Source organism: Ictalurus furcatus, chromosome 17 (genome assembly GCF_023375685.1).
Source record: "Ictalurus furcatus strain D&B chromosome 17, Billie_1.0, whole genome shotgun sequence".
In the NCBI taxonomy this organism is placed as follows: Eukaryota; Metazoa; Chordata; class Actinopteri; order Siluriformes; family Ictaluridae; genus Ictalurus; species Ictalurus furcatus.
In genome coordinates, this window is record NC_071271.1 from 13,043,801 (window position 1) to 13,068,778 (window position 24,978).

Consider the following 24,978-nt stretch of genomic DNA (forward strand, 5'->3'; position numbering starts at 1 on the left):
CAGTTATTGCCGCTAAAGTTGACACAAACAGATTTTAAATTTGCAGGACAATTCGTTTTTCACATGGGTGATAGGTGTCGGATAACTTTGTTTTTGCTTCAATTAAAAAATAAATAAATAAAAACTGTATTGTGTGTTTACTCAGGTTGCCTTTGTTTTATGTTATATTTAGTTTGAAGACCTAAAACTATTTAGTATGAGATATACATAAAAACAGAAGAAATCAGGATGGGGCAAATACTTTGTCACAGCACTGTAGACACATAGAGCATTGTATGTTCTTCATCATAATCTCTGTTCTAAAGATAAGAGGTGGAAACCGAGTGGCTAGCCACTGTAATTGAAGGCTAGCCACTGTAATGTGGTGAAACTTCACTCAGCTGATAGTTAAAATAATTAGACTGTCTGTCAAGTGTAAGATAGCAGTGCATGCACAGGACAAACAATAGTGTACTGGGGATTTTTGTGGTAAAGTTGTGTTTGCTTGTGTGTGCGTGTGGTACTTTAGCGTGAGACTGACCTTTGACTGAAGGAAGAACAGTGCGTCTCATGGCTAACACTAGTCCAAGTGGACAGCCTAGCAGGAAACATTCTGACACCTCGAAGACAAAACGGCCTGGATTCCATCCTGGACTGCTCCCTCCCAATCTTGGGTCTATTCCATCCCGGACCTGACTATACATATGCAGCATCACTGCATGTATGAATGAACCTTGTTTAAACAAATCTATCACCTTTGAACCTAATATACATGGTGCTTTTAAGGCAAGCAAGACTAATGGTTAAAATAAAAAGTTATACAATATAATGAATAGCTTAAATTATGTAGTACCAATTAAATAATGTAAGAATTGTACATTCATTCAACATTTTTGCCAAACAGATTTGAGAATCGAGTGTTAGGGTTAGCACTGGCAAATTTGGAGAAATGCCATGTATCAAGATTTACTGATACTACAGTTTGTTAATAGACTGCATATTAAAACCAACTTATGATGTGTCCAGCAATATAGTATTTCATTATCCATTCATTCTTACTGGACAAGTGACCAGATTTCATTTAGAGTCACCTGCATCAAGAGTTTATATCTGCCATGCTGACTTATAATGTTTGGAGTAATAAGATGAGAACTGACAATTGCACAATATATTTCCATTTGAAAAATATAGGCACAATCTATTATCTTGCTTTGGTAGTAGTAACAGCTGGTCCCAGCTTCCTAGGCTAGGATATGTGAACGAAAGAATCTCACTGTACTCTACATGAATATGTGACAATAAGTGTTGCCTTTAAGCAATACACAGCATCCCTAAGGCAGTAATAAATGCTAATTAACCCTTTACATAACTCTTCTACCACACAAGAGCGTTCTTTAATGGGTTCTTTGAAGTCTTACACACACGTCTTGTGGATGAAGGAAAGAGAAGAAAAACTGAGCATTTCCCATACTGGGAGCTTCTCTAGACACCTTAGACTTTCCAAATGACTTTATCTGTCAATTCATTTTTTCTTCCGTTCCTGTTGCAGTGTTTCCCACACATGGTTAATACTTTGGCGCTGCACCCAGGTATTGTATATTGACAAGTGCCAGGGTCGATTTTGTAACATTAAAACACACAAACATTTTATTAATTAATCCATTCTGAGAAACCAGCATGCCATTTGATAGACCAACAGCAACGTAAACTAATTAGAGAAAAGAACCAGACAGCTAGTGTATTGTAATGGAGGATGAAACAGAAGCAATTGCAGGTATGGCAGTTTAATCAGCAAATAAATCCAAAGGTATAGCCAGAAATCGAAATACTAAACAGGCAAGGCTCACACCATCAAGCAAACAATACAAAACAGGCATGGCAGAGAATTAAGGTCAATAGAGTAAACAAAGTCAAAATGAGAATAAAAAAACAAACTCAAGGCTTGGTAAACATAATAATAATAAACATAATCTGTCCTGAAGAACTAATGAATGAGTAGTCTCTTTTATGTGTGGTGTGATTGTGAGTGTAACTGGGAACAGGTGTGTCTGATTAGTCCTCAGGAGAAGCTGATGTGTCTGTGTGTAGCTTTGGGAGTTGTAGTCGTCGGCCATGTTAGTAGTTTGCGGTGCATTCTGGGAAATGGTGTCGCTAGTTTGCCGTGACATGACCGCTGGTATAATGCTTGAATGTTAATTACCCTATGTGTCTGTCTGTTAGACAGTAATTATTTCCCACTGTAGTACAAAAAAAAGCAGACTACTGCTCTATTAGTCATCAGGTTGTATAAAATTCCCAGTACAGCTCCAGTAACTCAGAGAAGCTCTTAATATTCACTCATTTTCTATGAACTTCGAGGCCAGCATGAAGCACATGACCACCATGATCATCCAACACCAACATAGATAACATTCTACGGGAATACAGTAATGTTCCTTATGAAGCTGCAACATAAAGAAACAATAAAAATTACCTACTAATCCTATGTGTTAAAACAAAATAGTTGCCACGTATTTTTCACGCTAATGTGCATTTTTTGAGTGAATAGTATGTCCTGCTCTCCATTTAACTCAAAATAAACAGCATAAATGTAGTCACACAAACTATTTCAAGCAGCAAAATGCAACTGATAGTTAAAGGTAATTCAAATCAATAACAATTTCATGCTGTCAGTGATATGTGGTGCAATCTTAAACATTCTTTTAAATGCACCAGACTGTTTATAACTGAAACCTGTGATCAAATAGTTAGTGAGGATAAACTCAGACACATGCATCTCATACTCCTCTTTATCAGGTGCTCAGTTATTATACAGATAAATTAGTAGTTTTGCATGTATCAGCATTTTTTACTCTTACATAAGAGTCATAATTTTATTTGGTAATACAGGTATATTTAGAATTTCACCTAGACTATATACAGTACCCTCTATTGGTTGTGTTGATTTTGATGTATGTTTTGGATCACTGTCCTGCTGGAAGATCCAACCATGGCCCATTTTAAGCTTTCTGGCAGAGTCGGTCGGTTTTCATTTAATATCTGTTGATGTTTGAGAGAGTCCATGATACCATGTATCCTAACAAAATGTCCAGGTCCTCACACTACCTGAACTGGTCTCAAAGGTTTTGTGAAAAGATTAGCAATGTTACTAGACCGAAGAAACTGAGGAGCAAGAGAAACCTAGTAGCACTGCTAACAGAGAAGTGTTTCCTCGAGGACAGCACTATTGTTTCTGCTATCAGCTTTACACACAACTCTACACACGCAAGACACCATGCACACAAGGGCAGTATGCACATCCCCAAGACCAAGGCTTCAAGGAAAGCTGGATGTGCCTTAACCTTTAAGCTGATTTGGACTGGATTTTGCTTATTCCTTTAGTGTCAGGCTGCTGACCACTGGTATGCAGTGCTGCGCTAAGAAGACTTTCTGCTGGTGTTAAGCTTCTCAAGAGCCTGTGATTTAGGAAGACGGTAGGTATTAGCTTGAGCCACACTACTAGTGTCAAAACTTTCTGACCTTGGCTCTGGAGTACTCCCTGTATCCACATTTTAGTGTTTTTTCTGCTCCCAACAGACCTAATTCAACTAATAAGCTAATTAACAGCCCTAAGAGTTAAGAGTCGGGTATGTTAGAGCAATATAGAAAATACTAAAATGTGAAGAACAGGGGACCATGTGTTCTAGACATTGTGAACATTATTCAAATTCACAATTTATTGTATTTCTAGACACTATTGAACCCTGATATTGAGTATAATGCTCATTACACTAACATTGGTAAACAAAATACATTTTATTTATTAACTACAGCTGTCCCAACCTGTACCCAGTGATTGGACTCAATGCTCATGACCTGTTGACATTGTTGTACAGTATGTATGGACATTAGCATTAGTTTTGTTTGGGTTTTTTTTTCTTTATAAAAAATGAGCTGCACATATTTTTCATTTCTGCTGAAATACAAGGGTTGTGGATTGGATCAAGATTTGCTTTTGCCATGCAGCCAGAGCCTCTCCATTCTGACTGAATTTAATTTAAATGCTATTATACATATTTTATGTAATATAATGTGAGGGAGGTAGTGTTCAGTCACCTCTGCCTTGGGTTAAACAGGGAGAAAGGTTACTGTGGAAAAAAAGGACTGAGATTCATTTTGATCAATGCATTGTCAAATCATACTGCTGTATGTGTGAATGATCTTAACAGCATATTTGACCCAGACTGGTCTCTACTGAAGGAGATATATTATCTGTGATACTCCATACAATATTAAAAATATCCTACTGTGAGACCATTTGGGAAATTTCGAAACAACAGAGGAGGAAATTTCCTCTTTCTGTCTCTTACATGTGTATACTGGCAGAAGCTATTTATAGAAGGCAGCAGGAGGCAGACCAGGTGTATTTATAATGATAAATGGCTTGGTGAAAAAGACCGATTGCCTGCACCACACAAAAGCTTTAACCTTGTCAGTCTAAAATGGTAGACGGTCAAGTGAAATGTTAGTATGACAATCACAGGAAGACTTGAAACATAAGCAAATATTTGCATATATAAGCATATATATTGTATTAGCTCAGTTAACAAGGGTGTAGCTTTATGATACAAATGTAGCATTCTGTAAGTGTGTGTTACATATACAAAAAAAAAAAAAAAAAATTACCTGCTGTGAAATGGATGCTGGCTGTTGGTGGGGTCAGTGGTACAAGAAATGTCAATGTTGCTCTTGCTTAGGCGCTTGCTAGAGCTCAGGCCACAGTCATCCTCTCCCAGAAGTCCAGGGTTATCCTGTGTGAAATGGACATTTAAGACACAGAAAGGTCAAAAGAGTCACTACTACAAAAAGTGTTTTAGAGAACACTGAAGCACATTGACTAATAGACCCTGAAATATTAGGAGATGGTGCCAACAGTACCAAAATGCTTCTAAGAATCTCTAAGATACTAGAGTGGACAGAAAGGGAGGCTATAATGAAGCTGAAAAAAAAAACACCTAACTAAATCAATAGCTAGATGAGAGGAAAGTGAGTGTAGTGGTTTTAGCTTTAAGTACTGACCCTTAGGCTCTCCATACTGTTGTGTCTCCCTCTGTGACTAGGACTGTCATTTTGTGGGCTGTTGCTGAAACAGAGGGCATCAAAACACAGCACGCCACCCACACAGTCACCCAACAGACACACCTGGAAAACAGTATATACAAACACACAAAGTCAGAACCTACTGAAAGCACACTGTTCCAACCAGGACTCCGCATTAGAACGTTTCAGTGGCTACTGTACAGTATGACTCTCAATAACTTCAATAATGTTCTTAATTACAGCAACAAAACCACTGTTGGGGCTTCCTAATTAGTTACTAAGAGTTGATGGATATGCTCGCATATTCACTTAAACCACAAGTTTTTTGTTCACAAAAGCAATGATGGAAACCAGGCATTTGTTAGAGTCTGGTGAGCTCTACCTGTGCTTAAACGTTACAAATTAATTAAAAACCTCATTCACAACCCTCGATTTAGCTTATTTAAACAGAAATATACTTTAGGAGCCAAATATAGGAGATTGTCTTTCCCTGCCCAAATAAATCAATAACTCTCAAGCCTTATCATAGATGTGCATAGTTTTTCAAAGATCAGAGGGATCATGGATTGTGTTACTCATGCTGCCTCTCAATGTCCTGGTCCACACACAAGCTGACTCACAAACTGACAAGAGGGTATTATTGGATCTATCATGCCAGATTAGGAACCAGGAGGAGTAGAAAGACATCTCTACTGTTGTCTAGAATTACTCATCAGGAATGACTCATGCCCCAGGTATAATACCCATTACTGCTCTAATATAAGTTCCTTTTTAAAAGGAAAATCCACCCATTGTTTTGACTGAAAATGCATTGCTTTAGAGAAACAGTCAGTGAACTTGACAGCTGAGAACTTGATGGATATTTAGACATTGGAACCAGTCTTCCAAAGCATTTAAAGGCTCTAAAATTGAGAAAGTGATATGAGATTTACAGTACATGTAGACCTCATAAGTAAAAAAAATATGGTAATGCTTTACATTACTGACATTATTTAAAACATTACAAGAGGATTATATGTAACATCCTTTTGAATTAATTGAGATTTTTATAGTAAACCAAATATGTCATGTAATCAACAACTGAATTAACCTTCAAACACATCAGTGGTAACTTCTTACCACTGATGAATAAAACGAAGTCCATAATGACCCATTTTGTGCTCATTAACCGTATGTGGACTTAATTTTATTCATGGATTCAATAAACATTATTTAGTGCAGCTGTGTTTTGTTTACATTTAAACAAACTTAAATTAATATACAGTATGTGTTAATTCTTTTTAAACTTTGTTAACATTATTTAAGGCTTATTAATACAGAAATTCTTTTTTTTATGTTAATTAATGCAGCAAAATTTGTTTGTTAAGGGAATCTTAAAGTGCTACCAAAAAGTATCCAAACAAAACAGTTTTCACAGATTTAACACCATTGTAGGGTTATTAACATTATGAACGTAAACCAACAATGCGTGTGTCACTTCAGTGGTAGACAGGATAACAAATTAAACAGATAACGTAGAAAAAAAAGAGTTGTAGACATCAAAAGCCCTGGTTCCGGTCACAATCAGTGCAAAGAAATCCAAGTTTGTAACTTTTTTTTAAACCACTCTGCATGACTTCAATGTGTAAAATATGCTGAAAGATCTGTGAAATTCCACATTAATGCTGTTCCAAAAGCGGTTTCTTAATCCCCAAACTGAAACTAATTTCAAGAAAACTAGTTACAAAAACTACAAGAAAAGGGAAAACCAATCTCAAACCAACAAGTGAAGTCTTTTTTTCTAACGCATCCCAATTGCTATGCTTTCTTACCCAAAGCTATGAGGTAACAACAGACCAACCTGACCAGTGAAGTCTTGTCCATCTGGAGATTGTAAGAAGCTGCGGTAGACCTCATTGGCTCGGGAGATGATGCTTGCCACAGAGTCCTGATAGTGCGGTGATGCAACAGCAAGAAGTGGGAGTGCTGCTAGTGGTAGGTGGTCTACACTGCTCGAAACACAGCTCTGATCATGGCTATAGGGGTTCAGACTGCAACCGACACAGAGAAAACAAAGCCTTGTTAATACAGGAACACTACAATGCAATTTGGTCCAAATGCAAACCTGAGATACTGTATAGTGCCATCCTTGAACTGGCATAACCTAAAATTGTTTAATCTCTTTTCCAGACCTAATCAGGTGAGGAAGTAAACAAAGCACTTCATCAGCAACCACATCATCTGCAGCCTCTCAGTCATCTCTCCTGGACAGAAAACTGAAAATGCATCTCCCTTAAATCCTTTTTTCACTCTGCTGATAATACTTAGCCATATTCCAAATACATTAGCTTGGCTCTCTCAAAGTGCGTTACAATTACACAAAATTATTCCCCATTTTATATATTTATTTATACCACGGCGCTGTTGAATTCTCGATTCTAATTGCTGACAGAAGTTCTGAGGTGTGCAATAAATTTTCAGTAAATGCACAGCTAAAGTAGTTCCAGTCAGGGCATGACCACATTATAGTTCGATATCACTTCGCCAAGTTAACTGAAATAACTAGGGATGCACCGAATGTTCGGCAACCGAAATTATTAGGCCGAAAATAGCAAAAAAAAACACTTTCGGTGTTCGGCCGAATAAGTGAAAAGGCTGAATAAATTTGACCAAACAGTGACGTGTTTGATGACGCGCCAAATAGCCTAGCAACCAGAGTGAGATGCGCAAATTTCATGACCTCCACTTCCGGCAGCGCGCTCGGAGCGATGAGGGGGCGCACGCATGCACGAGCTATGTGCATGAACGCATGCTCTTCAGATGTTGACAACTGTGACATTGTTTACTGTGGATACGTGCGTTTGTTTTGTTTCTATTCCGGAGTATTCTGTCACGTCGCGAGACGTAAGGGAGTAGAGTACGGAAGTAAGTAAAGACATATTTATTTAAGGGAACATAACATTAACAACGTATCTAACTATACTATTGATTGATGAGCAGCAACAATTGCTTCTCTGAGGTCATGGTTGAGATCCTGTCTTCTTGGCATGGTGTAGAAACTTTCCTTCAAATACTTTCTTTTTCCCATGACTGTATGTGTGAAGTAAATAGTTATGGTTTCTCAGATTGAAATAAGACAGAGAGATCAGGAAACTGTAAGAGATGTACAAAGACGGTTCAGATAAATGACCCTGCACTTGTATGTCTAGAAAGGTAATAAGTGTATAAAACAATTGCAAGAGAATTAAAGGATTGTCTTCCCCCTGTGCCAACCTTATACCTATCAGTCAGGTTAAGAATTTAGGGACATGATGACTCTCTGACACTGAGTTAGCTGCAATGTCAGGACCAGGGTACAGGTCACAGGGAAGGAGTGTGTGTTACTTCAAACCCAGACTCTTCATGGTCTTTAAAGCCTTGTCTATCAGAGCATAAAGCAAGTTCATTATATCTCCTCTGTTTTTCTCTGCATCCTTTGTTTACACAACACAGTAATGCTTAGATGGTAATGCACCATTCATACTAGCATGACAGGGCTGAAATATAAAGACTTGTAGGTGCAGATATGACAGATTGTAACATTTTTAATACATTTTAACATGTCAAAAATAAAATACTGCTTATGCACTCATCCACATAAGGAGGAGATACAAAGAATGTTGTGAGGTTACTAAGGGGTTGCTTCTTTATGTTTTCATTATGTATCAAATTCCTGAAAAAATAATAATATGAGTTTTACCACAGATACACTCTGTTTCAATTAACTGAACCTGCCACTATTTTATTGCACACTATTTTACTGTCAGTTGAGACCACTTAGGTTAATTAAAACACCCTGTATACTCTATACTTTACAGCCACTGATGATGTAGAGATTCTAAGATTCATTCCTATCCAGGTTGAACACTGATCTCTTACGCCTTAGAAAAGACTAAATGCAAACTCAGCATATACATGATTCTCCTCACTCAAGCCTCTCTGGCAGTGTCTAGAAATTGGTGTTGGATGCTTCAAAACTCATCGCAAATTTGCAGTCTGTAACGTGTTGCCATTGGACTTTTCTTTTGACAGAAACCTACTTCACAATTTTTCTTTTTATTCATCCTTCGAATTTCCATCTTCTTTAAATCTGTTCCGGATTAATCTTATCTCTGACAAAAAAAAAAAAATCAAATATTTGTCCAGAAGCATTACAGTTTATTTTTGAAGTTTAATTTATATTATAAATATTTTAAAAAGGCTAGAATCAGATAAAAAACTTCACAGTCGGTGTCTCATATTTTGAGAAGTAAGCGCATTAAACTTGGGCTGGTTCAGTAAATCAATATTTTTCTCTCTTGATGTATTACTTGCAGTACTGTGTGTGTGTGAAGTGTGAATTCTAATCACTCCCTCATTCTCTCTATCCTTCATTTTCTTTTCCTTCTCTTCCAAAAACAGATGGTGCTTTGAGTCCCTGTGCTCCCAGCATGCAGCTCACCCCGCAGAGAGCACGGCCTAAGCTGTGTGACTCTGTGTCCACACTTGTTCCTGTCATGTTTACATGAGGTGTCCTGGAATGACCACAGCCATTACCATAACAAGGCCAGGAAACAGATAAATTATACTATTAATTATACTATATAACTCCATCTTCACCAGCAGCAGGTATCCAAGAGCACCTCAGAGTCTCTTAGTCCTCCTAGGATTCATTTACTTGCAGAGTTGTATCAGTAATTAATGTATTATGCAAGCAGCTGGTGGTGCTGTTACTGTGGCACCTTGGCACTGTTTTACTTTGCTGTAAAAGATGAGATGATGATAATTGCCTAGGGAATTAGCAGTAGAGCTGACTTCAGCTTGAGTTTATTAATATGACAAGACAGCTTTGACATGACATCTATTCTTAAAAGCTGCTGCCTTTTCACATAGTAGCAAATGTGGATAACTCTTTTTGCACTGAATTATTCTAGCTTTTGGTACAAAAGACAAAACACACAAGGCTATACCAGCTATCTGGTGCAATAAAGAATGTCCTTCAGTTGTTTTTTTCTGAAGGACATATAATCCTACGGCTGTAGCGTTTCAACCCATAAAAGGTAGCATGAGTGGAAAGGAATGACAGAACCTTGACAGTGAGTACATGCCTTAATGAGGTAGCCATGCTATTGGGTCTCATTTACTTTCTCTGTCCGTCTCTTGCACTCTCATGCACAGCTTCGTATGACTCATACCTGGAGATGTGGATGCAATGCATTCTTTGCTTTTAAAAACAAAATCTTCAAAGCTTGACTACAGAAATGCAGTCTTTCAGGTCCTCCGTAAAATGCTCTGTGCACAAGCAAACGTTTGGATTGTACTGCTCAGGAACAGCGTTATAAATAAGTGGTAACCAATGATTCCTAATTTGGCCTGTTTTCGGAAGGCTAGACAAAGAGATTTTGCTTTTGCACAGAAACAAACAGTGTCTCCATGATATGGCGCCTGAATTCACAGAAGCCTCGCCTTCTTTCTTCATGGCTGCCTTATGTTAATAGTTCATGCTGTGATGTAGATGTTTGAGGAAGTAAATTCGGGACATAAAACGATGCGTTTCGGGCAGGTCTGGAGCAGTGCTAGATATAATAAGTCTGTTTGTGTGAGACTATCAGCTTTGGGTCTTTGCAGAGCTTATACATGCACAAACAGATACATTACCCACTCAAACAGAAGGAAAACCTTCAAAATCATGATATGACTCCTTTAACATCCCCCAACCACTCCTACCACATTACCCACTTCACACGCCATTGACCTCCCATTACATCCAGTCCTTCCCCAAGGGTAACTTCAGAAAACACAGTTTAAAACACTGCAGTAACCAGAATACCTCCTATAATGAAAAAGGTTGAGGTGGATACTCTGAAGAGAAATTATTATGCACAGGAAATTGGAGTATATTGTAACATTTACTGGCTTGACCAACAGCCGCCCATAGCCACCCCTCCCAAAAAAAAAACAAAAAAACAAAATGAAATATTATATAAAATATCTAAACGACATATCGTGTACTCCTGATCTATTATGCGTAAATTTTATTAAATGCAATAATATGCAATAAAATATGGCAGATGGAACCAAATTTTTGAATGGTAGACTAAATGAGGCTTTCAATCAGGTTAAGCAAAAACAAATGGTTAATTAGAAGCTGTAGGGGTTTGGCACCATTCCCTCAATTTACAGTACACAGAGTCACAAATTAATTATTACCTTACAGCTGTAAATATCTGGGCAGCATCCCAAACTTCATAGTACTGTACTAAATAGTATGTTACGTCACTACATTCAATTCAGGCATACAACTAAGCGTGCATTATAGAGTTGTCTCAGGACACAGCTCTGAGTTGTCTCTGAATATGTACTGACTTGGCATTTACAGCCATGAGATTGACTTGGCACTTGCAACTTATGCAAAAAAAGGTTTTAGAATAGTGTTTTCCTACAAGAGAGGGTAAATTTTCTAAATCTTACATTCAGATAGCTTTAATTATTCTATTTATCTGTGCACAAATCTATATGCATTTTCTAACTAAGCAGACAGGGAAATGTTTTCCTGCCACAATCCGCCATGCCCTTAATGTATTCTCTTTCCACCAACATTCTCCAGCAGGCTGATAGATTTCAGAAGAATATTAAATCAGTCTCTCAGAATCCAGGATCCCCACTGGAGTTGTTTTGGCTTATAATGGCATACAGACCGACTGTGCGCAAACAGATCCACCTATTCATGCCTTGATTTGTGTACAGCAATATGAATTTCATTAAAGTAGACATGGAGGTGATATATAAAAGAAGGATTTAACAACTCATTTTAAGAATGAATGTTACATTTGATGCCTGGATGCAGGATGGATGCAGGCAAGTAGAAATCAATGAACCCATGATTTGCACATTGAACCCATGAATCATTGCACATTTATTCTTCTCCTTCCCTCTGTTTCTAGAGCAACTGATGCCAATAAACCAAAAGTTAATCACAAACCCAATGAGAGAAGAAAACATGTGACACTGGTCATATGATCATAGTAGTCCACGCTAACCTCTGCACCACACTGGCTTTTCACTATTAGCCAGTAGAGGTATTAAAAATAAAAAGCATGCATTTTGTATCTCAGATGTCAGCTTCTCAGTTCCCACAATGACAAATCCACCATCAGGACAGTGAGAGAATGTATTACTGGGGCAATTTATCTTAATGTGTATTATCATTACTGAGCTGTTTCCTCTACTGTTTACTTATTATAAACCTTATTAAACAGCAGCAGTCAATACAGATTATAACAGTCTTTTAATGAGCTCCTTAAGCCTGTCACAGCACATGTTCTTAGTGTCTCTTTTTCCCAGACACACACATACACACAAAAGAGTGGGTAAAATATTACTCAGAAATTCTCTTTAAGCTCTGCCTATTGTAGAATTGTTTGCAGAGCATTGTTGTGTTAAAATTAGCAAATACAAAAAAACAGTGGTCAATGTTAATGGTTTAAATTGACATTCTGCAAATGGTGTGGGATAAAAAGGCTGCAAAGAGCACATCATTTTAAGTCTATATAAAGTGGCAGTGCATTATTTTAACAAACTCTTTAATCTGCTACTATGCAATAATATACACATCTCTTTAGTTAGTGCACACAATAACACAGGCTCAAAATAATGATTGAAAGACCCTAAAAAAGTACTTTTCTTTACCCTCTTGCAAAGCTGCACATAGATCCCTTTTTGGTGCTCAAATGCAATACTCTCAACTCTCTCAATAATGTTCATATGCATCTAATTAAACTGCTCTTTTAACACCACATGTCTTAGGACAGCATTGAAAACACAGGTGAGTTTAACTCCAAGTAATTGAAGTGGTGGCTCAGTGGTTAGTGCTCTTGAATCCTGGTACCATCAAGCTGCTACTGTTGGGGCCTTGAGCAAGGCCCTTAATCCTCAACTGCTCAGTTCAATTGTAAGTCGCTTTGGATAAAAATATCTGTCAAGTGAATAAATGTAAATTTAGCTACGTGGTTTCAGGACTAAATAATGAATCAGCATATTCCCGCTATAAGTGTGAGGGCCTGTTTTGTTAATGATTAGTGGGTAGTGTCAAAGGAAACTGACTGTGGTTTAGAGAAGCAGATAAATGGTCTCTAAAGCAATTTATTTAAAAAATACATAAGTCACTTTAAACACTCATACACTTCGAAATATTGAAAAAAATTCTTTAAGACTGTAAGATAAAGCACATTTAAAACTACAGTCAGGGATTTTATAACAATAAAGTGGTAGCAGCAAAATGTTAGCATTATATAAAGGAAAGGTATGTGCCCTAATGTATCAAATGTTTGTGTTTTAATTATTATATCAGTTTATGTCTCAGCCTAGAAGTGCCATAGCCAAAAGCTCTATAAGGAACCCAACCTTAAATGTACAACTAAGACCTGTGCACAATAAAAAGAGTTGTAAATGTACCTACTTAATTCAATTTAATATATTATGCTATAATTCTCTAACATGAAATCCTACTTTATAACACTACATCAATCTCAGTGACTCACTTGGAAACCAGGGAAAAGGCCTCTGCACATACAGCAGGACACGGCACCAGTTTGATTAGTATTTTCTGTGTAGCGGCCTCAAAGTGCGCCTGTGCCACTTTCCCCAGCACTGAGGACAGAGTGGCCACATCTGCAGCCTTTGCCCCGAGGTCACCACTGGCTGGGTCCAGAATGTTCCCCCCGTGCACCACCAATATTAGCACCTGAGTCTTACACTTTGTCTGGAAGAAAAGGGGAAAAACAGGTCAACTTAAATTAGCAAAGGTGAGGGAACTATAATTAAATAATGAAATGATGTTTGAGGAGAGAGCAGAAAATATAATCCAACTAAAGTGTAAAGGCATATAAGACTAGTGATAAAGACAGAGCTTCAACTGAGAAAATTCTAAGGTTGAACTGAATGATCTTACCCTACTGCCTTCTAGGCCTTCAATGCCACTCTGAGGGATACACCTGTGCTTACCATTATGGCACAGACTCTCTGCATAAAAATAAAGACAAAGAAGAAGAAGAAGAAGAAAAAGAAGAAGAAGGAGTTATTATTATTATTATTATTATTATTATTATTATTATTATTACTTGTTTTTTATATAGTACCTTTCTCAAACTCAAGCTTACTTTACAATGTCCAAAAAGGACATACAAACATAATGTAGCATAACGCATAACACAACAACACATAATGAAGCTAAGAGCAGTCAGATAAAGGTACACTGCAAAGTCAGAAAACAGAAAGTGGTACTGCATAGAAGAAGAGAAACTGCTTAGTTACTGATGAGAGACTGTTAACACTGAGAAAAGAGATGGATTTTGAGCTGGGTTTTTTTTGTTGTTGTTGTTTTTTAATGAGACAGGAGACTTCAAGGAGGCTTTGTGGAAGTGAATTCGAATCCTTGGGCACTACAACACTGAAACACCTGCCACCTGTGAAAGTCTAAATTTGGGGATCACAAATGAACTGGGACTAGAGGATGTGAGAACCAGGATTTAGTATTGAATATGTTAGGGGATGGGTAACCTAAGTAGAGTCTAATCTAACGAGAGTGAGAGTGCTGTGGACAGAAAAGTTTGGTATATATAACCACTCTAGCAGCTGAATTTTCGACATACTGATGTCTGGCAAGTAGTCTGGCAGGAATAGTATGGGTTGTAGTCATGCAATATTGTGGCAGTGAAAGAAAGCAGTCTTGGTGATTGAACTGATAAGGGATACAAAAATAAGTGATGAATCAAAAGATCAGGCCAGGGTTCCAAGCAGTTTCAGAGAGTCTAATAATAACCCAATCAATGTCAAGGCACAGGTATAAATGCTTAGATATTAAAGCTTTGGCACCAATTAGAAGAGTTTAAAGTAATTAGTTTGCATCCAATGCTTCAGATCATGTATACAGGCTAATAAAATAGTGGTGGCAAGACTGTGTCATCCACATAACAGTAAAAACTAAGGCGATTACTGTGAATAATATGGCCATGGGGATAAGTAGTGGACCATGTATAGAGCCTTGAGCAACACCTTAAATTAAAAAGAAAAAACAGAAGAGGATTTAGGTTTGTTGATGTTAAAATAAATAATAAAATGTTGCCTACTGGTGAAATGGGGTAAACCAGGAGAGGGCTAAACCTGTGATGCCAATAGGTGAGAGGTGTGCAATGTCATGTATTAAATGTAGCACTTGGATCAAGAGGCAGAAGAACGTTAAGTCGGTCCTTGAATCTGCAGACAGAAGAAGGTCACTACCAACTCTCATGAGGGCAATGTCTGTGCTATGGAATGATCAGAATCCAGATTGGAATGGCTCGTACAAATTGTTAGAGACTCCAGATGCCTGGAGTATTGTTAGCATTTCAGAATTGGGGTGACAGCAGCTATTTTTTAGCTTATAAGAGGCTATTTTGGGGGGAGGGGGGGGGGTTCTTTTTACTCTCATAATAAAATGGCTAGCCAAGTGGTGCAGCATTGTTAAATCATTATATTACATTATGCTATTATGTTTTGTCATTTCAAAAGAAGTCGATGAGGACATTACTATTACTATTACCATTGCTATCAAACTCTCAAATTTCCCATCAGTTATTTTGCACTGAGTAAAATCACAGCATTACAAAAACCCAGTTGAAAAATGAGAGAGTGAAGGTACAAGCTGTTTTTCTATCTATTCTTTCTATGCTTTCAAGGTGCTGCCAGTCAAAGCCAGTAAACCTCACTCTCACCTACTGTAGTTTAGCTGTAATTTTACTCATTCTGACACTGCTTGATTCCTCACTTTCTCAGTTTCCATGGTTGTTCCTCAAGCTAATTTACATTTAAGCTGTTAACATAGCTCTTGGAACAAGTCTTATTCACCTTCTGACTGCAACAGTGATTCATATACAACACCAAACTGGATGCCATTCTCAAACCAAAAGGTACAGTATGTCCTGAAAAGGATAGCATCAGTATGTGAGAGGGAATGAAAAGAATGCCATCCATCCATCCATTTTCTGTACTACTTATCCTACACAGGGTCACGGGGGAACCTGGAGCCTATCCCAGAGAGCTCAGGCACAAGGCAGGGGACAACCTGGATGGGGGACCAGCCCATCGCATGGCACAAATACACACACATTCACACACATACACACATACAATGCATGTCTTTGGACTGAGGAGGAAACCAGAGTACCCGGAGGAAACCCCCGAAGCATGGGGAGAACATGCAAACTCCACACACACAGGGTAGTGGTGGGATTCAAACCCCCAACCCCATTAACAAATGCTAACCACTTAGCCACAGTGCCCCCCATGAAAAGAATGTTTAAGTTTAATTAGCAAGTTACGTCACAGAAAGCAGCATATATGCAGAGCATCAAATTAAAAATAACCTTCCTTCATGCCTGTGAAAGTCAGCTAAAAAGTGCTGCACAGGCAAAACACAGAGCTGCTGCCGACTAGCAATCAGAGCAGACTGCTGTGTTTGAATGCTCAAAATTCCAGTATGCGCATATTCATGTGAATGAGCATTCATTGAGTCAATCTGCAATTCATACACCTGCAGTACTACTTCAAATTGTAAATACATACTGCACCTTATTTAAAAACATCACAAAATCTCTTGTGCAAACAAACAGAAAATAGACTTTAATCCATCTATGCTGTCAATTAAACAAGGCAGTGCAACGCCAGGCTGCAAGGGTTATACTGTGGATGTCATGACAACCCAAGGCTGACTGATAATATGAAAGCCAGACAGAGATTGTGGCTGCCCTTTAAATAGGACCTGCTTTTCTTTCCAAATCGATGTCTCTCTGAGGAGTGATTGTGCTGAATGAAAGCCTCAAGCTCAAAAAGCAGCTTTGCCTGCTGTGGAGGGTTGCAAGCGGCCCAGCTGCACACTTCCATTCATGACCCTAGGAGTTGAGCTGTTTAGCTCTTAACACTCCATACAATAAGCAAATGTCAGTCAGCCCAACTTAGAAACACTTAAGACTATCAAATGCCAGATGTCAAGTTGCTTCTACTTCCTTAACTTACTGTATGTGTATGTCTATATGCCCTAAGTCTGGGTGTTCTCAATTTAAATCCTCAATTTAAGTCCTTCTAAGTCTTCTGATCACCTCTAAAAGCTTTGCTCCATTGCACCAGTATTTGATATATCATCCCACTAGAATGTGACTTCAATTCATCTGTAAATGCAATGAAATATTTTTTGTTGTGTTTCCCCTTTTCTGTACATCACAAGCTACCAGGCAATGCTTCAAATCCCACTTTCCACTTTCAGCTCCTACAAATCAGCAGCATCAGGGTGAATAAAGAAAGGAACACAAATGAGAGAAAATGAGATATAAAGGCAAAGTGATGCAGGTTTACAGTATAAGAGCATGCACTGAATAAGGCATTAAACATGAATATGTGAAAAATCTCCAGGGCTCAGAGTGGTCTCACACACACAAGGTTATTAATGGCACTCATACATAATTAGCAGTGAGGTGAGAAAGAGGCGTGATGTGTCTTGTGCTGTGTGGGTCTAATGCTGCCAGTTATTTATGTTCTTCTCAATAAACATGTAAGATGTAAAAAATGTTTCTAATAATAATAATAATAATAATAATAATAGTAATAATAAACGAAGAAACAACCCAGATAGAGAAAGTGGAATTTATGTGTATGTCAATTACACTGAATTAACAATGAAAAGATCACACTCATTTATCAGTTTTATGCAGATGCAGATCACTTTTAATTGACTTCTAAGATAATGTACTATATATAAATTAATTACATATTAAATTGTATTGTATTATATTGTAGCTGGTGGCCTCAGTCTTCATTATAATCATTATAAATGATCTGGCTCCAATTCAATTCTGTTGTTCATTTGAGTGGAATGACCCTCAGCAGTTGTACTGAAAAAGGGTTGATTCATGCAAGAAAAAGTGACTGATTCTAATTCCAATTTAATTTCCAATTTCAAGTTCTCAACCAGGACAACACCAAGGACTACAGCTTGGACTTGCTACACAACACCCACACCACATAAATTCCTTAAATACATCTTCTATTCATTCATCTTCAGTAACCATTTTATCCTGTATTTATAAATATTTATCATATATGTTGACAATATCATCACAACTACCTCAGCTGCACATATCTGTACTTTATACCCATTATAGTCTGACTTCTGCTGCAACCCATCTTTATGCGTTCAGATTGAACCGCTCACTGGCCAGGCCCACAGTGCCAAGAGTTCTGGGTGAAGGTGTCAAATCTGTCTGCGACAACAGGTCTAGAATAATGCTGCCATGTTAGGCAGCTCCACAGGAATGGATACCTGCGGGGTGGCAGCCTGAGCAGGACTAGCTGATACGAGGGGGTCCTGGCCCGACAGGCTAGCTTGGTGTGCTAGTCTGCAGTGAAGGCTCTTCATGGTGAAGTCCGCACAGTGCTCACATGAACCGGGACTATCGATGGCCACCTGGGAATGTCTCAGCCCGATGCATGCAGAGCAGACCTGATGTGTATCCTTGCAGGAAATCTTATTCCTGCATGAGCAAAGCCATGCAGAATCTCCCCCACTAGCCAAAGCACTCTGCATTGTTGTAGCATCAAGGTACTACAGTGGTTCTAGCAATAAGCTGGAGTGTGAATCGCAGGAGTCAGGCGAAAAAATGGTGTGGTGGCTGGAAATTCACTGAAGAATCCAGTACCAGGAAGATTAGTCAGCAACTAGCTTGGAGGCTAGCAGCTGACAATCCAAACCGTACTTCTGGCTTCTGGAGTGAACAGAGAAGAGGTTTCTGAAAACTAGAATAACGCTCCTCTTATACTGGAGAAGGGAGCCACTCCTAGACACAAGCGTCATGCCTGCCAGCCAATACGGGCTGGAGTAATGTAATAAGGCTTCTGAGGAATACGCGGAAGGGGCGTATCCCATAGTGAGACACCGAAACGTATGCTTGAAAGAGAACCAACCGCAAATTGTAAACAACAGATGTAGCTTCAAGTCATGAGCAAAGTTTTACAGGACTAAACGAATTTTTATGTAATTGCTATACATATAGCAAATTGGACTGCTTTCTGTTTAAGTAAAAGTGGCAGGAGAGACAGTTCCTCTTCTCATCAAGAACATGGTAAATGGTCTGCACTTATTTAGCACTTTTTTAGCCTTAGTGGTTCCAAAGTGCTTTACACTGGTTCTCATTCACCCATTGACACACACACACACACTCACATGGTAGCAGAGCTGCCATGCAAGGTGCTAATTTCCCATTGGGAGTAACTTGGGGTTCAGTGTCTCGCCCAAGGACACTTTGGCATGTGGAGTCATGTGGGCCGGGAATCAAACCTACGATTAGCGGACAACCCACTCTACCACCTGAGCCACAGACACACGCATGAGATGCTGCACTGAATAGTCTCGCACTCTCTGTGCTGGTGCTTGGGGCAGATAAATACCTGCGTGCAATCCACGCAAGCAATGGAAAGAGTAGCTGCACTTGTTGTGGCACTGCTATGGGTCGGGGGTTTTCTGTAGAATCTCATCAAACATGTCAGAAAGTGAGGGAGTTCACGCCTCATCAGTTGTACGCACCCGTTTCTCTGGCACACTTTTCTCTGTGCTGCGTGTTGATCCTTCAGCAGATACATTCATCACCTCCAGCTCTGCCTGTATCATTTCCCATGCATGCTGCTTTTTCTCCGCCTCAAAGAAATGTTCTTTAAATCGGCGATCTAGTAATGTTGCAATGCAACGATAACCGTCTGCTAGATCGAGAGTGAAATATGAACACCGAGCACTGAGTGGTGTGGTGGCATATTTTTTCGGCTCATATTTTCAGCCTTTTTTCTCTTTTGACCAAAAAACCGAAAATGCCATTTTCGGCAGCCGAAAAAGAAAGGCCAAAAATGCATGGTTGTGTGTGTGACAAATAAAATTGAATTTGAATTCTGAATTCAATTACAATCTGTCCAGGTTAGACCATCTCTGCACAAGTGCATAGTTATGCTTGTTATGATGTCACTGTAACAATTTCACAGATAGCCATAGATACCTTCTGATGTTCACTGCACCACTGGCTCTTAAAATATATATTAAAATGCATTTCTTATTAATCACCATCTATGCAATCTTTTTTTCTTTTTTTTCTTTTTTTTTGCAAATTCCTTATTAATATATTAGATAACATGAAATGACTGTGGTTACTATTTTTACCATAAAATGTTTACTAGTTGTCTTTTTTCAGGGTCATACTAACAAAATGCTAAATTTTTGAAGAAAAAATTTTTGAAACGCATTCCTGCCTTGTTTGTAGTTTAGGTAAAATTCATCTAAATGCTCACTTGTATAATTATTTGATGTATAAATAAATTATGCATGCTATTTTAGCAGTAGCTTATTCTGACTGTAAACCCAACATCAATTACATGACTGAGGTTTGGCTGAAGCAGGATATTACTTGATATAATAATAATTTGTGTTAATATATGTGGGTCTGAATCAGAAAGTGTTTCAGGCTGCTTTAATATTCTGTTTTAATATGCAATATCTAAGTTCATCTTTGACTCACCCTTTCCTGTGAAGAAAATGCTTCTTTTTTTTAACCTTAAAATGCAAATGATGAAACTAATGTTGATGGCAATCCTTTTGCCAGTTGGTCTTGGCAACTCAGTACTTTCATCATCAGTGCCAATTAGCACTGAAAATGTCAACATGCTCACATTTCTAAAACTTTGCATCCCAAAGTTTTATGTTATAACAGCTATAAACAATCAATCTCAGTCATTTTTTAAGTTATTAAGACAAAAAAGTCCTGAAGACTCTCATGTGTCAGAAAACGTACTGATAAAAGCGCTGAAACCTGAAACTCCTTCAATAAATGTTAAAGAACTGTCTCTTTACAGCAAGCTTTTCTGTAAGCATGCACTTTAAAAAAAAAAAAGTCTGTTCATTAGTCTTAGATCATGTGTTCCTGTGAATGAGATGCTACTCTAGAAAGCACAACATATTAGAACAAGTGCAATAATATAAACCTGTGATTTGCCTTTCAGTTAGAACTACTAATCAATACCTGACCAATCAGAATCGAGCACTCAACAGAATTGGAGTATAAAATTTAAATATAAATATCTAAATAAAATTATACAGCGGTTAGTACTGGTCTACTAATCTGATGAGATGTTTCACTGTATGTATCACTCTGCTCGTCTGTGTTTGCCACGTAAAATTCCACTTCCTAGTTTGAAACAGTTACTATAGTACTGTTAGCAAAATCATCAGCCGACATGGCAATACATTCTTAATGAATATAACTTTTAGCTTAAAATATGAAAGCTTGTCAAATGAAAATGAAAAGGAAGAAACGAAGCCAGTATAAGCACCTTTAACCGGAATTTACAAATAAATGTGAGCTAGATAAACGGCTATCCGTCAGGCTAGAAAGTGAGTGTAGCTTCTTTGGGATATATTTCCATTAATAGAGCCAAAATAAACAGAACATTTGACTATATTTTGTCTGAAATGTCAGTTACTTGATATAAAATTCTTGTTTATAGAACAAGATAATGGCAATATTGTTGTATCGATTATCCTGAATATCGGCACAGTTATGATTCAGCATAGCTAACACAGCCTCGCTGATATTCAGTATAACCGCATGAATGAGAGTGCGATATTGCTACTATACAAGCCATTATCTTGTTCTAAAAACAAGAAATTAATACCACAGTGCTGTTGAATATAACTGCATTCTTGCTCGTGTAATATTGCCTTATTAAAGGACTGTTTTTGACCATGTGCTTTTGTATGTTTTGCATGGTCACCTACTTCCCTAATAACAAGAAACTTTGCTTTGTTCAAACGTAACACATCTTTGCACTGTTAAGGTGGAATTTAGGAATATCTTATTTGCTTTCTGCAGAAACACTAACACAACCATGTAACACAACCACAGAAATACAGACAGAGTCATGCTGAAAAAGACGCACACAGATATACATACAGATACATACAGATACATACAGAGAAAAAGAGAGAGTGTGAGAAAGGGAGAGCCAGAGAGTAAAGAGGGGGATGTCTGATTGATGCAAATCCTTGGGTGTGTGTGCTGTGAGCAGACATGCCTTAACAGTCTCGCTGCAGGGCTGATGACTTCAGGCCAGGGATCATCTGGTTGCCAGCAGTGCGTCACTGGCACAGCTTTTGTTTGTGTGAACACCACCTTCACACTCTCATCATGTATGAACACAACTGCTGTCACTGTTCCACACAACAGAAAACTGTGCAAATACACTTATTTCTACTTACTATATCCACATCACCAAACAAGGCTTATCATTTTTCCTTCATTCAGACACATAAATGATTTTGTTTAGGTTCTGTTTATCTATGCCAATTTGTTTTCCATTACATCACAGTGTACTCATGAGTGGAAAAATGTCCCAATACTGCACAAAAGCTTCCTTTAGCACAAATATATGCAAGACTAAATACAATAAGAGAGAGAATTGGAAAAAAAAACATAGCCTTCCTCTGCTGAGACACTCTGTCTCCCACTTGTCTGTCTGAGTCACTCTAGTTTTATTTTCTTGTTTCCTTTGGAGGCATTATACATTAAAACTGTGAAAGAGGCAAAAGAAATTAGAAAAATGCAATTAAATGAGAATTAGCATGTCAAGGAGATCACGTCTGCTGCTTATGAGAAAAGCGACTTGGTGGGAGATGGTGTAGGGGAGAATACAAATGAGCTCTGTGTGTGTGTGTGTGTGTGTGTGTGTGTGTGTGTGTGTGTGTGTGTGTGTGTGTGTGTAAAACCAACAGGCCTCAGATTAAGGCCAGAGCAGATAAAATCTGTGATCATGTCTGGAACCAGAGGGAGGGCCTACTGCTTTCTAAAATGCCTTCTGGACTAATTAGTTTTCTAATATAGTGTATTTTTCCCCAACCTGTGTTCTAATCAAGCCCTGGACTGCTCACCACTCTTTTTTTTCAGTGTGATACTGACTAGGCAGTAACAATTGGAAATGTTGAGGGTGAAAGTAACAGGAAAATGTCAGCTAAATTTAGTCCAAGTTGCACATCATCTTAAACAGAGGAATGCACTAAAACAACAGCTTGCTTTTCTAATCAAATTCTTCTGTACCTCCTGTCACGCAACTAAAAAAGTATAGAAGGAAAACCTCCATAGCTTCGTCACTTTAATAGGGATTACTGAGAAGAGACTCTGAGCGAGAATGGGTGTATCCTGGTTAGTGTTATGTACACCTCAGCTCTTTACAGTGCCAAAGTACTAACAACAATCAGCACACTCAACACACATTCTTGCATGTGGGAGCCTGATTAGTGTAGTAAAAAGTTTATGAACCAAGCTATATTTTGTACATTCGGTTTAGCTCCACTTGAAACTTTAATGTTGCTCACATAAGCAATCCTAACAGTTGGTTATTAATCAACTACTCAGTCTATGACGATTAGTCGACAGCATGAACTGTAAAGATATGAATGAAACAAGCATTTGGTCACATACTGTATCTCTATGTATTTTTTAATGCACTTGCTTCTCTACTGATTGAGTCATTTGTGTTTTCATGAAAATGTCATTTACATTTTACTCTTGGTATGAACAGCATTTGAGACCAGTCTTTCTAGGCTTGTATTTACATGTTCTACAGTATGCTCTAACAGAATGAAATGGGTCATGAAGAAACTGATCCATGTTAAGATTCTCTGGTGGCTAAGAATGAGCAGACTATGTAGCAGTAGATTAGTTATTGCTCTGTCACATGTGATTAAGCCTGATCACCAAAAACACATACCCAGCCCAACACTGATTCCCCTGTGCATGGCATGTAGTGCCTTTATTTTGTAATAGCTAATGTTTTCTTTGTGAAATGAATTACAGTATTGAACCCTGTGGAAGGAATTAGGAATAGGAAACTATTTCATTGCTTAAATAAAATTTAGAATAATAAAACATATATATTTATAATAAATATGATTAAAATATATGTGTGGGAGCTATCACAGTCAGTGTTTATGCAGTATTAATGGGCATCCAGGTCAATATTGTTGTTAAAGCCTTAACGAGAAAATATGACATAAAACTAGTATTTTACATAGTATTCTCTACCACAGGATATCACAGGCTCAGTAGTTTGACAGAAGTTGACATGTTGATATAAATCAGGTCTCTGCTTTGCATCACATCACCCTGTCATTGATTCGTTTCCTATAACAGCATGACAGGTTATTCTTTGGCTATTAAATGTATTAAATTTGTAAATGTATTATTGCTTGATTGGTCAGTGTACTCTCCAATGTTTATTAAGACTTTTATTATTTTAATACATCATTTGAATATAATCTTACCTTACCACAAGCAGTTAAATGTACAACATGTTGTTCGTTGATAGATTCAAAATTGTAATGGTTGGTATAAGAGGAAAAAAACACTTTGGAACATGCTGTTAAAGGAAAATAATCACCTTTGGGGTAGTAACAGTAACACAGTTTCACATTGTGCCACACCACACCACCCCGCCGTCACTGATTATTTCCACATCTTGCCCCTTCTGTGCTTTTGACAAATGAACAGACAAGGATGGACGGAAACATTGAGACTAGCACATCTAAGGAGGTGCCATGGCTGTGTGCTAAAATAAAAGAGCTTTTAAAAAGTAAACTGAATGCTGGAAACTATTAAACTGTCTAGCAAAAAAATGGATCAATATAACATATGGAAGAGTATGGGACAGTGAAAACATGATGAAAGAAAGTAGAGAGAGCGAGAAAGAGAGAGAGATTTTATGTGGTGTGAAATGTGAAAATGTATCAGGCAATGTAACTAAAGGAAAGAAAAAGTGGGGAAAGGGAATAAATAAAACCCAGAAACCATTTGACGAGGGAAG

The 24,978-nt window shown here is 38.0% G+C and overlaps 1 protein-coding gene across 2 annotated transcripts in view; it reads right to left on the bottom strand.

Moving 5' to 3' along the window:
- The window catches only part of LOC128621842 (membrane-associated phosphatidylinositol transfer protein 3-like), a 64,050-nt gene that overhangs the window by 26,882 nt on the left and 12,190 nt on the right, over positions 1-24,978 (bottom strand). For both annotated transcript variants that reach the window (XR_008388324.1, XM_053647838.1), the window contains exons 3-8: positions 14,006-14,076; positions 13,596-13,816; positions 6,899-7,088; positions 5,038-5,160; positions 4,645-4,769; positions 521-675 (exon numbers count right to left, since the gene is read on the bottom strand). Coding sequence is in view for 1 of the 2 variants with exons in the window: in XM_053647838.1 (XP_053503813.1) it covers positions 521-675; positions 4,645-4,769; positions 5,038-5,160; positions 6,899-7,088; positions 13,596-13,816; positions 14,006-14,076 (885 nt within the window). In the remaining variant the exon portion in view is untranslated. The remainder of the gene's footprint in view (positions 1-520; positions 676-4,644; positions 4,770-5,037; positions 5,161-6,898; positions 7,089-13,595; positions 13,817-14,005; positions 14,077-24,978) is intronic.